At 41.7% G+C, this 16,865-nt stretch overlaps 1 protein-coding gene across 5 annotated transcripts in view; it reads left to right on the top strand.

Moving 5' to 3' along the window:
* Positions 1–16,865, top strand: part of LOC115129786 (unconventional myosin-Ib-like) — a 146,999-nt gene that overhangs the window by 107,537 nt on the left and 22,597 nt on the right. For all 5 annotated transcript variants that reach the window (XM_065018490.1, XM_065018491.1, XM_065018493.1 and 2 more), the window contains 8 exons: positions 713–811; positions 1,361–1,464; positions 2,600–2,747; positions 8,723–8,841; positions 11,514–11,600; positions 11,759–11,824; positions 13,342–13,446; positions 16,593–16,655. In XM_065018490.1, the coding sequence (XP_064874562.1) occupies positions 713–811; positions 1,361–1,464; positions 2,600–2,747; positions 8,723–8,841; positions 11,514–11,600; positions 11,759–11,824; positions 13,342–13,446; positions 16,593–16,655 (791 nt within the window). The remainder of the gene's footprint in view (positions 1–712; positions 812–1,360; positions 1,465–2,599; positions 2,748–8,722; positions 8,842–11,513; positions 11,601–11,758; positions 11,825–13,341; positions 13,447–16,592; positions 16,656–16,865) is intronic.

Here is a 16,865-nt window from a genome sequence, read left to right on the forward strand (position 1 = left end):
CTGAGAAGATGAGTCAGGACTTGGGGCTCGTAGCTGAATGCCAACAGGCATCCTACTCCGGTCCCAGGGCGGAATATAGCCCTATCTTCAACATAACTTGGCTTGTCCAGCAAACATAGCTTTTCTATGCCTGTCCATTACCAAACTCAAAACCAAATTCTTAGTTTTCTGATCAACTTGAAAGACCTAGGGCTCTAACTCTGACCACAACATTAACTGATTAAATACCAAAGTGTGCGTCATTTATGTTCATGTGTATTAATCGAGGATGCCATTCCTTAGTTGAACTCCTTAGTAATATAAGTATACATCCCATATATCCTTTCAATATAGGTGTTGTTGTAGTTGGTCATTAGCCATGGAGGAGCAGCTGACTTGATCTCTTCATATGTTTTCCTCCTCGGAGTCTTCTTGTGCCGGCTGGCTAGGAGGCTCCACTTCTATACAATGAACAATGAGACGACAACATGACCATGGCTCGGTCACCTTGGAAACACTAATATTTGGCTATAACAGGGAGATGCATCCATCGGTGCACTACAGATGTGGTCTGACACTGACCGTGTGTAGACATAAAATATCAGTTATGTTCTTAGCTCATTGAATGGAATCTTTTGTGTCCTGCCCGTGTAGAAAGCTCATCAAATAAATTGTCATTTCTCTTTATAACAGTCGTGTCTTTTTAATCCCCTGTACTTCTGTTGTCCCGTAGATTTGTTGGAGAAGTCCAGGGTTTGCAAGCAGCCAAGAGGAGAGCGAAACTTCCACATCTTCTACCAGCTTCTTTCTGGAGCTTCAGGGGACACCCTGAGTAAGTTAAACACACAGTTATCGGTAACACTTCATGTGACACCAGTGCTTATAACACCTGCATGACAATTTCATTAACATGTTATGAAGTTTCATTACATGTGTCACAACATGAATGTTTAAGATATGTAACGACACTTAGAAACGGAGCTAAATATAATGTCACAAGTTATCTAACGGAAGCATGTCTTGGTTACGTGACCATTACTTAAACACGAACCTGTGATTAAGTACAGAGAACAAAGACTGTGAAACCAGTATGGCTTATTTGTTCTCAGCTGGAGCTCAGCCACTGTTTGGCAGTATTGTTGGAGAACAATGTCATGGTGGACAAATATCAAGTTACTTGATTTAGCAGCAGTTAATGTAGCATGTAATCCAATACACCATGCAGTGGAATGGCTTTCTTTGATACCTGATACAGGCCTTTTAAAGGTGCCCATTGAAACTGCTACTCTGAAATGTTTGCGTGCGTGTATAGCACCTGCACACCAGCATTGACTGAAGAGGCCATGCTAAAGCCATGTGTGTTTGTCTTTCTGGCCCACAGCGAAGCTGAAGTTGGACAGAGACTTCAGTAAGTACAACTACCTGAGTCTGGATTCAGCCACCGTCAATGGACTAGACGACGCAGCAAGCTTTAGGACCGTCAGGGTGGGACACTCTATCACACTCACTCACACTAATTCCTGTCTGTCATTGTAATTGTTGGTTTGGCTGAGGTGTAGGGTAAGGGCTGGTCTGAGCTCTTTATCTCCAGGGCAGGTTGATTGGATTAAGGTAACTCTTGTCCATGCCAACCTGCTCCTTACCAGCCAAGGGTTGATTATGGGCTAGCTGCCTCTACAGCCTCTCCCCCTGTTATGTAACTTCTATCTATATCCACTTTTTATTACTCAAAGAGGAATTTCACCTGCAGTGCAGGCCTTCCCCAACAGTAAACAATAGCTAAATGCATTAGAATACACACTGGCAGTCTGGCTGCCCCTTTCTGTGCTGCTGTGGGAAACCTGAGGGAGAAACAGCAGCTGCATCCTCCCACACTGACATGTGGGGCTGTCGCTGCAGAGCATGGTCACAATGTGCAGCTTCTCAGCCCCTCTTCCTCTTGACAACACACAGAGGATGTTATGTTATGAGGTGCCTGCTTTCCTTTTATCCCAAACCACCGTCTTGCTGCCCTTGGACTCTGTGGAAGTGGTTGCGTCTCAAAGACGGCCCTATTGCCTATACAATGCACCCTATGGGCCCTGGACAAAAGTATTGTAGGGTAAAGGGTGCCATTTGGGATGCGGATTCCGTGTATTCTGTCTTAGTATTTTTCTCAGTAAGGGAGCAGGCTACGTCTCAGCTGCAGTCCAACTCAACACGATTGAGTTCAGTGCTATACCACAATAGGCCTCTCCACTGGATATGATGCTGTTGAAGGAGCCAAAGGCAGCCTGCTACAGTCTTCTCTCACCCTTGTTCACAACGGGGTCAAATCACAGTAACACACATTTAATAATTTAAAATATTTCCCCCACCACAGTCCACATCACTTTGCCCTCTGTCACTAGTTGTCTCGCTCTTCCCTCTCCAGATACTCACTCTTCTTCCTGTTGTCCTTGTTACTAGTGTGTGTTTGATGTTGACTACATGTACATTGACGTCAGACTGAGGAGAATCACTGATCTTCAAATCACCTTGCATCCCAAATAACTACTCATTAACTGATCAAGATTAGTTATTCTGCACCTCGCCTTAGCTAAGTGTCTGATAGGCTGTTTCTCTCTATGTTCTCTCCCAGAATGCAATGCAGATTGTGGGTTTTATGGAGGATGAGGTGCAGTTGGTCCTAGAGCTGGTAGCAGCCGTCCTCAAACTGGGGAACATTGAGTTCAAACCAGAGTCCAGGGTCAACGGCTTCGACGAAAGCAGGGTCAAGGACAAGAATGGTGAGACAATGGTCTGACTGGACAACCAGCAGCTTTACGGTGGGCCACAATGTCCTGTTACAGTACACATGCATACACATCTCACTTTTAAAAAACTTTTGTGCCCACAACTTTTGTGCCCCTTTGGATAGCAAATAATGTGGATTTCCCTTACATCTTGAAAATGTAAATATAATGTATTGTGGTTGTAGAAAATATTGTTTTGTTTTTGCATTGTCTGGTCAATTGAAGGATGTATAAAATAAACATACTGTAACGTATCAGTTAGATTATAACCACTGACCAATGGTAATCCTCTCCACAACAAACCATACCAGTAAGTTCCATCAGCAGTAGCCTATATGTTGTTGCACTGCCCTCTACCGGTTAATGTTTCATTTCATGGTTTACTAAAGCCAGGTGTACACTACATGATTTTTGGCCCTGATTTTAGCTGTCCCAGACACGTTTTTGAGATCAAAACCAAAATCCCCTTGACAAGTGATCAGCAATAGCCCATGAGAGCTCGCCAGAGAAGAAGCCAGTGAAATGATTGATGTTTTGCGGCACCCAGAACGTGTAGACTCTCGAGCAGGAGCGATGACTACTACAAGTATGCATCTGTACTTGACTTTAACCAAAGCCAAAATGTCAAATCGTTACAGCTCTGAAGTACACAAGCAATATTATTAAATTCAAAATGTTGGCTAGACATTTCAACACTGTCAAGCGTGAATGTCGGACTGAAAATGTTTGAGGCTGCTTTGAGCCAGACAGCGTGGTATCCAACAATCCTCATGACCAAGTGAAGAATCTTGTAGTGTGACCCCAGTCTGTGCCAGATCATTTAGTGTGGATGGATCGACATTTAAAGAATGGTTCATGGGGGAGGGTCATGCTTTTTCAATTTCAGTCAAGGGGAGGGTTTAGTATTTTTTTAAATCTAGTCCAGGGGAGGGACATGTAATTGGTAATCAATTAATTGTAAACATTTCTCAGTCTTTTAGAATTAGTTGCTAATTAGGCTATATATGGCTGTGTGCCCGACACCTCCCCTCATCTGACTCTGCTGGGCACCCAATATCAAGTCTCAATCAAATGATCCATAAACTATAGGCTAGGAACTGCATGCTCGGAGAAGCACAGCGCAAAGTTTTATTTCTAAGATGCTGGGATGGTGTAAATACAACACACAGCAATTGATTTTCCAACCCTGATCCCAGACCTGCTCTGTTCTTGCTGATCAAAATGTTTTGTGCTGCCTAACCAATGGCTATGCTGTGTAGGCCTACAGTGGCAGTTCAGGAGGGAAGTCAAAGGGTTCATCCGTATTTTGTTAAAATTTTTGCAGACAGGCGAGTCTATGTTTTCAGTTTAAAAAGTAGAGTGCGAAGATGAGAAGATGATTGATTTTATTAAAAACAATGTTCCTTGCTCATGATGTACAGTTGAAGTCGGAAGTTTACATACACATTAGCAAAATACATGTAAAACCTCTTATGGATAGCGTCTCAACTGGCCAATTGCCAGGGGAAATGCAGAAATTCAAATAAAATGCTATAAAATTCAAACTTTCATTAAATCACACATGTAAGATACTCAATTAAAGCTACACTCGTTGTGAATCCAGCCAACGTGTCAGATTTTTTAAATGCTTTTGGAGAAAGCATAAGAAGCTATTATCTGATAGCCTGCACCCATCTGCATCAGCAATAAACAAAGGAGCTAGCATAGCAGGCGCTACACAAACGCTGAAATAAAATATAAAATATGCATTATCTTTGACAAGCTTCTTTTTTTGGCACTCCAATATGTCCCATAAACTTCACAATTGGTCCTTTTGTTCGATTAATTCCGTCCATATATATTGAAAATGTCCATTCATGAAGCGCGTTTGATCCAGAAAAAGACAGCTTACAGAAATGCAAACGTCACAAAAAAATATTTCAAAAGTTGCCTATAAACTTTGCCAAAATATTTCAAACTACTTTTATAATACAACGTTGGGTAGTTTTAAACGTTAATAATCAATCAAATTGTAGACAGGGCAATCTGTATTCAATACAGGAACGAAAACAAACCAGCAATGCTGTTCACGTCTTGCGCAACTCACAAAAGTGTCCCCAGTTCCGAGTTGGCCTACTTCTTCATAGAACAAAGGAATAACCTCAACCATATTCCAAAGACTGGCGACATCGTGTGGAAGCGGTAGGAACTGAAAATAGGTTCCTATTAAATATCCAATGGCAAAGACAATTTAGTGAACAGAGAGGGGGGGGGGTTCTGAACAGTTTAGTCCGCTGGGTTTTGCCTGCTACATAAGTTCTGTTATACTCAGAGACATGATTCAAACAGTTTTAGAAACTTCAGAATGTTTTCTATACAAATCTATGAATAATATGCATATCTTATATTCTTGGCATGAGTAGCAGGAAGTTGAAATTGGGCACGCTATTTATCCAAAAGTGAAAAGTCTGCCCCCTAGCTTTAAGAGGTTTAAACTCAGTTTTTCACAATTCCTGACATTTAATCCTAGTAAGAAATTCCGTTTTAGGTCAGTTAGGGTCACCACTTTATTTTAAGAATGTGCAATGTCAGAATAATAGTAAAGGGATTTATTTCAGCTTTTATTTTCATCACATTCCCAGTGGGTCAGAAGTTTACATACACTCAATTAGAATTTGGTAGCATTGTCTTTAAATTGTTTAACTTGGGTCAAATGTTTCAGGTAGCCTTCCACAAGCTTCCCACAATAAATCGGGTGAATTTTGACCCATTCCTCCTGACAGAGCTGGTGTAACTGAGTCAGGTTTGTAGGCCTCCTTGCTCGCAAACGCTTTTTCAGCACTGCCCACAAATCTTCTGTAGGATTGAGGTCAGGGTTTTGTGATAGCCACTCCAATACCTTGACTTTGTTGTCCTTAAGCCATTTTGACACAACTTTGGAAGTATGCTTGGGGTCATTGTCCATTTGGAAGACCCGTTTGCGACCAAGCTTTAACTTCCTGACTGATGTCGAGATGTTGGTTCAATAGATGCACATACTTTTACTTCCTCATGATACCATCTATTTTGTGATGCGCACCAGTCCCTCCTGCAGCAAAGCACCCCCCATCCCCCTTTTTCCTCCAAACATAACTATGGTCATTATGGCCAAACAGTTCTATTTTTGTTTCATCAGACCAGAGGACATTTCTCCAAAAAGTATGATCTTTGTCCCCATGTGCAGTTGCAAACCGTAGTCTGGCTTTTTTATGGCGGCTTTGGAGCAGTGGCTTCTTCCTTGCTGAGCGGCCTTTCAGCTTATGTCGATATAGGACTCGTTTTTACTGTGGATATAGATACTTTTGTTTCCTCCAGCATCTTCACAAGGTCCTTTGCTGTTGTTCTGGATTGATTTGCACTTTTCACACCCCAGTACGTTATTCTCTGAGCGGTATGACGGCTGCGTGGTCCCATGGTGTTTGTACTTGCGTACTATTGTTTGTACAGATGAACGTGGTACCTTCAGGCGTTTGAAAATTGTTCCCTTGGCTGAACCAGACTTGGGGAGGTCTACAATATTTTTTTCTGAGGTCTGGGCTGATTTCTTTTGATTTTCCCATGATGTCAAGCAAAGAGGCACTGAGTTTGAAGGTAGGCCTTGAAATACATCCACAGGTACACCTCCAATTGACTCAAATGATGTCAATTAGCCTATCAGAAGCTTCAAAAGCCATGACATAATTTTCTGGAATTTTCCAAGCTGTTTAAGGCACAGTCAAGTTAGTGTATGGAAACTTCTGACCCACTGGAATTGTGAAACAGTGAAATAATCTGTAAACAATTGTTGGAAAAATGACTTGTCATGCACAAAGTAGATGTCCTTAACAGACTTGCCAATACTATAGTTTGTTAACAAGAATTTGTGGAGTGATTGAAAAACGAGTTTTAATGACTCCAACCTAAGTGTATGTAAACTTCTGACTTCAACTGTATTTATCAGTTATTGACCTCACAATAAGCTGAAACTTGAAGCATTAGCCATAACACAATCAATAGAAAGGGCCAGCTCATGGGTGCTGAAAGTAGTCAAATTTGAGTAAGCATTTAAAGTCTTAATTTTAATTAGACTTTACTTTTAACAAGAGGGCTTTGGTAGGGAGTGTATTTCTTCCTGTCTTAGAAGTAAGAGGTAGGCCTACCTGTTTGACAGATGAAATTAGGTTATAGGCTGCAATATCCATACATTTGTTGGTCAATTCCTCCACCCACCATGCACTCTTTAAATAGCCTACTTCCGTGTCAGTGAAGAGCTGTTCCGTTCAAACCAAGACTCGAATTGAAGGGATATGAGGGTATGCCATACTTTGCATGAAGTAAAATTAATGAAGGAAAATGGCAAAAACCGCAGGCCTACCCATTTTCAGGCTTTGCTTTATTTTCTTCAAAATATTAAGCTATCTGATGTATATAATGTGATATTTAACAGTGCTTTGTCCTATTCTGTCTGGTGTGGAAATTAATGCCTAACTTTTGAAAGTACCATACTCAGATTCTTAGTGATATCTCAGATTTAATTATTTGCAAACAGGGACAGTTTTGTTGCAAACAAGACACACTGATTTGACATTGGAGAAATATGACACGATGAACACACAGGCACACTATCTCTGTCCATTCCTAGCCTCGGTAATTTGTGTGGTGTAACAAAATATCCTTCTAATATTTAAAATGCTGTAAAACTGCATGAAATGTTCATAAAAGGCCATTTTTTTCTGGGACCTGCAAATACGATGATAGATGAATGCAATACTTTTGCTATAAAGGAGATCCCACAACCTTCTGGCCTGCAGCTCTGTGCACTATCAAAATTCCTGTGTTGCTATGTAATGCTTACAGGACGAAGAATGGTTTCTGAAACTGCATGTCTCGCGCTCTGGTCTGTCTGAGAAGTAAGGGTAAATGGTAGACATCATTTATTATCTTGGATATAGGGGATGGTCACTTGTTTTTATTCTTCAAGCATTCATAGAGGGTGTAGGTGGAATATGGAGGGCCATCCATTTTAAATTAGGTGAGGTCCGATTTTCTCCTTGTAACCCTTATGAATAACATTTCACTCCTTAACTACAGTTTTCTATAGTATGCAATGATTTCTGATGGTGAGTACAGTACGCCTACTTATGTAACTGCTAACAGCTCTCTCCTATTAAGCAAATTTAAGATTTTGCATGTCTGAATAACCCAGCCGTGGCACAACTTTGCATTCTTTCTTTGCAAACAAAACTCCTTTCTAATCTACAGGATACACTTAAGTGGAAGAAGTCCACATGGCCTGTGGTGTGAATCATGAAGTCCACATGGCCTGTGGTGTGAATCATGAAGTCCACATGGCCTGTGGTGTGAATCATGAAGTCCACATGGCCTGTGGTGTGAATCATGAAGTCCACATGGCCTGTGGTGTGAATCATGAAGTCCACACTTCTACTTTCTACATTAGGTTATTCATGGAACATGGACCATTTGACAGCTGTCACTATACACAAAGACATTTGTCAACAACACTACTCTTACATAAGACAATTGAGTGAGACAATTGACCTGTAAATACCTAAATACATTAAGGCTAATGCACTAACTCCTCTTAAACATTACTCTGTCCGGCTGCTTTGGGGTATCCTGGCCAGGAGACAACACTGATCCTAAAGGAGATCGTCTGAGATCTCAGAGTAAATCACCTTATCTCTCTAAGGAAAGGGTTTAGCTAATGCCCTAATGGCTACCCACTTGAACTGTGAAACTGGCATCAAGTGGCATTGTTGGTAAAGCTTAACATTGATATGGATTCCTTATTCACAGGGGATATATTTCCTATATTGAAGCGTTTCATCTAGTCATTGCCTATTTTGTTTGCTATACAGCTCTTCTTTGCCTACGGCCTGTATACAAAGCTCTATGATTGAGCGTTTGTGTCAGTTGTTCCGTCTGTGAGTTTCCTCTGCTCTATTTTCCAGACCTGAAGGAGATGTGTGAGCTGTTGGGGATTGAGCAGTCTGTGCTGGAGAGGGCTTTCAGCTACCGCACCGTGGAAGCCAAGATGGAGAAGGTGTCTACCACACTCAACGTGGCCCAGGTGAGAAGATCAGCACTGTAGAGCATCACACTTCTTTAGTTCTATCTATTTAAACATGAGTGTGTATATAATGTATTATACAACGGGTGGGTCTAATCCTGATTGCTCATTGGTTAAAAGCGCTTTCCAGCCGGTGTCTATTCTACAAGTTACCACTGGCTAAAGCTATGACATTAAAATGCTTAATTACTCTGTTCCATCTGACTGTGCAATCCACTGTCTCATCAGCCCAGGCAGGGAAGTTATAAACTTGATCTCCACTATAAAAAGCATCTAGACATTATCTCACATTTCTTTTAGGCTAAAATTGAGTTTTCAACAGCTGAGATTTGTATAAACCTTGCCGTCTGTCTCTCCGAAATTAGCAACATTGTTTCAATATTCAAATTTGATCTCCCACTGTCCCATAGTAATGAACGTGTAGGGGTCAGGAGGAGACAGACAGGCAGCGTTTCTCAGCCAGTCGAAATCATGAAACAGCTGGCCTAATTTTTAAGGATTTATATACAAAGGAATATCAATTGAATAAAGGTAAAACAAAACAAAGTGCAGCTAGTTTGCAGTCTTTCCAACATCAGTTTGAAGTTATTGTGTTAACTGTGTTGTGCTCTCATCAGATGAGCTAGCCATTTTCTATCTCGGCCCTAACAACACCTGTGCCAATATATCCTCCTAACACTGGCTTCTCAGGCGTTATCGCTTCATTAATGTATGCCACTTTTATCACCACACAGTACAGTGCATTGATTTTATGTATTTATTTTAGTAATATATATATTTTTGCAATCCTTTTTTGCCGACTTACAAAAAAACATATGTAGACAAAATCAATAAACAACTTAACGTTTACATTCATACAATGTAATCCCACATGTTCCCATTGTATCCACACCCAGTGTTGGTTCTAATACTAGACTCTACCCCATATGACACTGCATTGATTTTAGTGTGTATATTTGTTCCCTGTGGGACTTGAACCCACAACCTTGACTTTGCTAACGCCATGCCCTCACCAACTGAGCCAAACAAGACCACCTGTCATCAGTGTATAGCAACACACTTACTTTCATGTACTGACAGACTAAGTCCCAGGGGATGTTTCACACTACAGTTGTGGGTGGATGAGAGGATTATTTCCCCTTGACTTAATTCTCTGGCTAGCTTACTTCCTATCCCCATCCACTGTATATGGAAACATGTCCATTATGGATGAGGATTTGGTGAATTCTCCCCTGGAAATTGCAGAAATAGGCCAGGTTTTGGAGGTTAGTGAGTCCAGGCAGTCAGGCACATTCATGTTTAGGATAAACATATAGGAATATAAGCTAGTTTCCTCTCCTTATGCTGGAGGTTTGAGTTCAGGCAACATTCAGTTGGTGATGAGAAGAAGATTGTCAGGGGCTAGTCCTCTCTCTAGTCCTCTCTCTAGTCCTCTCTCTAGTCCTCTCTCTTGTCCTCTCTCTTGTCCTCTCTCTAGTTCTCTCCCTGTTCTCCACAAAAGCAGCTTAAGAAGGGTAGTATGAAGGGATGAGCTTCACTCCTCCTGAAGTGTGATTTTTAACATCCTTGGCAGTTTTCTTGTAGACTGGTCCCAGATCTGTTTGTGCTGTGTTTCCATCTCCTAAATTGCTGTGAAAATGACCATAGGAGTTGACAAGACAGCACAAACAGATCTGGGACCAGGCTACAGATCTGACTCCTTGAAACTGGGACACCCTCCCCTGGTGGTACTGTGTGCTTTCTCTTATCTTCACAAACATCCGGCCAGATGGCGTAAACAGAAGGGTATATAAAGGCCAGGCTGAGACAATAAATCAGAGCACATTGGTTTGTGCCCTTGGAGGAACTATCGAACTAAAGGATCACCAGCTCATCCATAGCACATCACCAGTCCAAGCATCACCTCCTAGAAGTGTTTGTTTGTTTAGGAGGTTATGCTTGGTCCTGTCCATGTCACAGCGCTCTGTCACTGCAAGTTCACCTCTTCCAGTGTGTGTTTGCGTGTGTGTGTTTTCATAAGGAATGGCAGCCTTTCTCTACTCCAGTGTGGCTGTATGCCAGAGGATGAGCCTCCATAACTACAGGGATGCTATTCGGCCCACGCTAGGACACACCTCCTCAGACAGCTCAATGTATAATTCTGTTCCCTTGTGGATGGTTGGAATGAGAAACATTCTACAGCTGTAATTACAGCTTCACTGTAACTTCACATCCATAAAAACTGATCTATCCCTGTCCCAGTTGAATGCCACACTACTACAAGCGTTTAGCAGAGATATTTACTACAGCTATATTTCTCTGTGCATGATAGCACTGAAATCTACTGAACAAAATGTGAAGTTTTGTCACAACACAATGCCATAGATGTCAACTTTTGAGGGAGCGTGTAATTGGCACGATAACTGCAGGAATGTCCACCAGAGCTGTTTCCAGATAATTTCATGTTAATCTACCATAACCCGCCTTTAACAGTTTAAGGCCAAATTTTCCCCCGATGCCTTGAGAAGGATGAAATCATAACTTGAAGGCAGAACTCAGTGTGAGCAATGAGCTGTCGCCCACTCTTAGCTATGATGTGGGCGTGCCCCAAGGGTCAATATGTGGAAAAAATCAAGGGGACTGAATGCTTCCTGAAGGCGCTGTATACTAAGCCCTCATTTGTGATTTGATAGGCCTACTATGCCCGTGATGCCCTGGCCAAAAACCTCTACAGCCGTCTGTTCAGCTGGCTGGTCACCAGGATCAATGAAAGCATCAAGGTAGGTCTGGTCTGATTAAATGAGCCACATTTGTCAACTATTATTCTATAAGCCATTGACTGTAAAGATATAAGCCCTACCAAAGTAGATTTAATGAGTGTCAGTAAGACAGGACTATTATTTTATATGTATCTTATACTTTCTATTTCTCCTCTCAGGCTCAGGCCAAAACACGCCACAAGGTGATGGGAGTCCTGGACATCTATGGTTTTGAAATATTTGAGGTAAGAGTAATGGCTCAGTTTGGCAAATGGGTCCCTGGCCTAAATGGACAGAAATACCTCACACGACCCCTCACCCATGAGCAGAAGCATATTGTTTGCCTAAAACAAAGAACTTGTGTGGTTTCATGAGATTATACATTTGACATAAACAACTAGCAACTAAACTTCCATAGTCCAGTGTGTGTTTTTAAGTTGATCTCAAGTTCATGTACCTAATGTGCCTGACTGTTCCCCACTCATTGTGAAGTCGTTCCATTCCTCTCTACTGAATGTTGTTGTGTTTGGGCCGACAGGATGGAGTAAGTACACCTGCCAAGAGTGTGTAGTGTGCATGCTGCGATCTATCTTCTAGTCTTAATTCAGATCCTCATCTATAACAGGACTTCCATTGTGTTTTTTTGTGGTGGGATATGAAGGAGTACTGGTGCATCTTAAGTGAATGAGAGGACATTCAATAGACATTCAGAGCTACACTCTTTCTGAAGAGTATGAAGTAGCCTGGTCCCAGATCTGTTTGTGCTGTCTTGTCAACTCCTTTGGTCCTCGTCATGCCAATTGTTTGGCAAGGCTGCACAAACAGATCTGAGACCAGGTTATGTATGAACACTCTCCTTCTGTTGCCATGTGTGTCCTGCTTTTCCTGACCAAATGTGTCCAGCACACCCTTCGCCCCATATTGATGCTGTTCTAACCCACTGTAACCTAAGCAAATGGAGTGATATTGTTTCCTAACCCAACCAACGCTGATGCTGTTTGCCAAGTAGGGTTGATTGCAATGAAAAACTAACTGGTCATCTTAATTAATAGGAAAAGGGGATAATTTTCATAATTTGGGTTTTGAAATGGTTAACAAACTGTCTTTCATATACTCACTGTTCAACACCTTTTGAAACAAGTTTATGATTAACACTGAAGCTTTACCGAGGTTAGTTTACATGTATTCATGATAAGAAAACAGGTAGGATTTTATGATCAGGCAGCTATTTGTCTTCTTGTCCAAAGACACTGTCCTTTGTTTGTTCAAGAGTGGTTGTAAAGCAATGAGGAATGTCACCAAGGAATAGAAAGTTCTAGACCCGTTCTGCTTGGTTGGTTGCCTAGATTGGTAGCTAGCATTGCCTCAGTTTTATAGTAGATCAGTTACCACAGTAGTTCAGAGAGAAAATAGATTATCTCGGTTTGTTTGGAAAGAGACATTTTCTTTGTTGGCTTGACATTGCAGTGAATGAATGGAGCTCGAGCAATTATGGAGCCAGCCTGGGTCTGTTTGGCATTACCTTAGTGTGATCCAACAAGTGGGACAAAGGGGAAGAAGGACCCCGGAAGTGACCGAAAGCTTATTGAACGGCTGCATGACAACACAGAAACAGATGGGGGCATTTCACAGTGGCAGGCAGATGAGAGAGTACTGAATGTGGTGCCATATGGTACCCTGCTGTTTGCATCTGGACAGCCTAAATGTGGCCTAATGACCGAACATGAGTCTAAATGGTATCTATGGGTGTTCTCCTCTACAGGACAACAGCTTTGAACAGTTCATCATCAACTACTGCAACGAGAAGCTTCAGCAGATCTTCATTGAACTGACGCTACGTGAAGAGCAGGAGGAGTACGTCAGAGAGGTAAGGAACGGTTCCCCGTTTCCCTTACTGGGGACAACAGGGATGTAGAGCACACTGTATCAAAACGTGTAGAAACAGAATAAAAATGAGTGTTACTTATTGCACCACGCAGTACAGGTGGTCCCTCCCTTTTTCAGTCTAGTTTCTTAAGTTTGGTGTCTAATGAACATGAACCAATCTACTGGCATCCACAGAGGAGGGAGTTGCCCCATAAAGCCATCCACCTTGCACCGTTCACCCACAACCATAGCACCCTCTGCCCCCCTGACACCTCTACACGCTATGTAGTTTGAGCCAGGCCTGTCAACCAGTGTTCTAGTACGTCTGGGCTGTGATGTTGACCATGCCTATATCACGCTGTTCTGTCCAGTCGCTCCCATTCACTTCATGTATCTCTTGCTCTTTCACTCTTTTCTTTCCTCTCTGCCTCTGTACCCCATTGCACTTCCTCCATGTTCTATTGTCCACCTCATTTATCGTTCTAGCCCTCTCTCTCCCTCAACCTTCTCTCCTGCTTTCTTCACCACTCTTTCCATATTCCTCTCCTCTCCTCTGTGGGTTTGGGGACTGAAGTGATCCTTCACTCCAGCAGGGGTAAACAGACTTCTTTCCCTGGGGCTCAGGCCTCTGTTTGCTTTCAGAGCTCTAAGTATGTGAGTGCTGCTCCCTTGACCTCCCCTCCATGATATTCCATTGCCTGGCCTCACTCCACATCAGTGCATGGGAAAATACTACACTGTGGGAGACGGGAGGGATGCAGAATCTGCATCCCCACATGGCTAACCCAGCCCCGCCCCCAAACCTGGTCTCCCTGTCTGTCACACAGACCAAGTCAGCCAGAACCACCAGTTACCAGCCCTGACATGTCATAGCGCTCCAAAGCCCAACCCAAGCCCTGTGGTTCGGCACCATTTTTAATGTTGTCCAAACAGGCGCGCTCTTTCAGAAACATGCGGTGCTCTTGAGTCTTGTGCTATTATTGAAGTGTATATAAATGTGTATACATTATAAAATATATTTGAAGGACTCTTACTGTTTAAACCCCAAGCTACAGCTGTGTTAAAGCAGCAACAGCAGATCTGACTGAATGGCTTTGGTCAGTCAGGCCAGACAAGTGTTTTAGATACTATCAGATATGGTGAACTGCTTAAAAAAAAATCCACCCAAAACTATCTTTTAGTATTTGTTTCAGTAATCCATTGTTGATATAGTCCCAAAATGTTTTGCTTGTCAGCAATCAAGTTTTCTATATATATACACACTACCGTTCAAAAGTTTGGGGTCACTTAGAAATGTCCTGGTTTTCCTGATATTCCTGGAATATCGACATAGGCGTACAGAGCCCCATTATCAGCAATCATCACTCCTGTGTTCCAACGCCACGTTGTGTTAGCTGATCCAAGTTTTAATCCAAGTTTCATTTTAAAAGGCTAATTGATCATTAGAAAACCCTTTTGCAATTATGTTTATAACCCAGCTGAAAACTGCTGTTCTGATTGAAGAAGCAATAAAACATCTTTAGACTAGTTGAGTATCTGGAGCATCAGCATTTGGGGGTTCGATTACAGGCTCAAATTGGCCAGAAACAAAGAAATTTCTTCTGAAACTCGTCAGTCTATTTTTTTTCTGAGAAATGAAGACTATTCCATGTACGAGAAAAGATCTCCTACAACGCTTTGTACTACTCCCTTCACAGAACAGCGCCAATCAGAATAGGTAAAGGAGTGGGAGGCCCCGGTGCACAACTGAGCAAGAGGACAAGTACATTAGTGTGTAGTTTGAGAAACAGATGCCTCACAAGTCCTCAACTGGCAGCTTCATTAAATAGTACCCGCAAAACACCAGTCTCAACGTCAACAGTGAAGAGGCAACTCCGGGATGCTGGCCTTCTAGGCAGAGTTGCGAAGAAAAAGTCATATCTCAGACTAGTCAATAAAAATAAAAGATGAAGATGGGCAAAATAACAGACACTGAACAGAGATATGGCTTTTCTTTGCAACTCTGCCTAGAAGGCCAGCATCGCGGAGTTGCCTCTTCACTGTTAACGTTGAGACTGGTCTTTTGCGGGTACTATTTTGTTGCAGATAATGGGCCTCTGTATGCCTATGTAGATATTCCAGCTACAATAGTCATTCACAACATTAACAATGTCTGCACTGTATTTCTGATCAATTTGTTATTTTAATGTATGAAAGTTTAGGGTCACTTAGAAATGTCCTTGTTTTTGAAATAAAAGTGTTTTTTTTTTTTTTACAATGGTGTATATACAACTTTCACGTTATAGAAATACAGCCAGTATGATGCATTTTGATTCTCTGTTCTGTAAGTTGTTGACTAAATAGAGCCCCACCGTTGAGGTATCATAATACCCCTAAAACCTAGCGGTCAAACAGGGAAACGCTTCCATTCGTTTTTTTTTCTAACATTAGACATGCAAGACTACACATCCCTGCAAGCTCCTGCATGTCATCTCTAGCTGATACCTTTGCTAACAGGTATTGTGTCAATTTAAAACTTACACAAGACAGTTCACAGAATTGTCCACTTAAAGAAATGTAGCAAATTAATTAATTACTACTTTTAGCTAACAATATATAGTTTGCCTTTTAGTTTGCCTTTGCCTTGATTCGTTCGTCTCGTCCAGAATCATGGAATTTGTAGTTCTTTATGATAGCCGCATTAGCAGCTAATTAGTATTTCAATTTTGGGGGGGTAAATACAAGCAAATATATTGATAAAAGTAATCTTGTCCTAGAGAGATTTACGCAGTTATCAGAACATCACGCCAGGATAACCCTACACAGAACAGCCCTTATTTGAAGGTTTTCTAAAATCCCTTATGGGAAAAATTAATGGTGGATAAACGATTGGAACCATTTCCGTGTGTGACCGCTAGGTTATATGGGTATTATGACTCGTACGGTGGTACCCTATGGCCCATTGGTTAGCTGCCTGTCCGAGAGTCTTGAAGGTCAGTGGGTTTATCTCTTAAGCCACTCAGGTCTGTATAAGTAAGTCTAGGTTGAGGTCAGGATTACACTACAGGACAATGCTGTGTTAGAAAGCTCAAGACATAAGTGAAAGTTAGTGGGGAAAAAGAGAAAATGGTAACCTGTTTGTAAACTCCTGGTCTCTGTTTGTGACAGGGCATTGAATGGACCAACATTGAGTATTTCAACAACGCCATTATCTGTGACCTCATTGAGAATGTAAGTTGGTCTCCCTCAATGTCATCTGATTCTTGTAAAGCAAAACAAAGCAATTTCCCAATAATCATGAATAATTACCTTGAAACAATTTTCCATGATATACATATTGTTTATCGCTAATGACCAGACATGATTACCTCAAATATGGGTTAACTTTGGGCTGTAATCACAGTTGACTCGGTTTAGAACAATTATAATACTGTATCGTAC

The sequence above is a fragment of the Oncorhynchus nerka genome, linkage group LG1 (assembly GCF_034236695.1).
Source record: "Oncorhynchus nerka isolate Pitt River linkage group LG1, Oner_Uvic_2.0, whole genome shotgun sequence".
NCBI lineage: Eukaryota > Metazoa > Chordata > Actinopteri > Salmoniformes > Salmonidae > Oncorhynchus > Oncorhynchus nerka.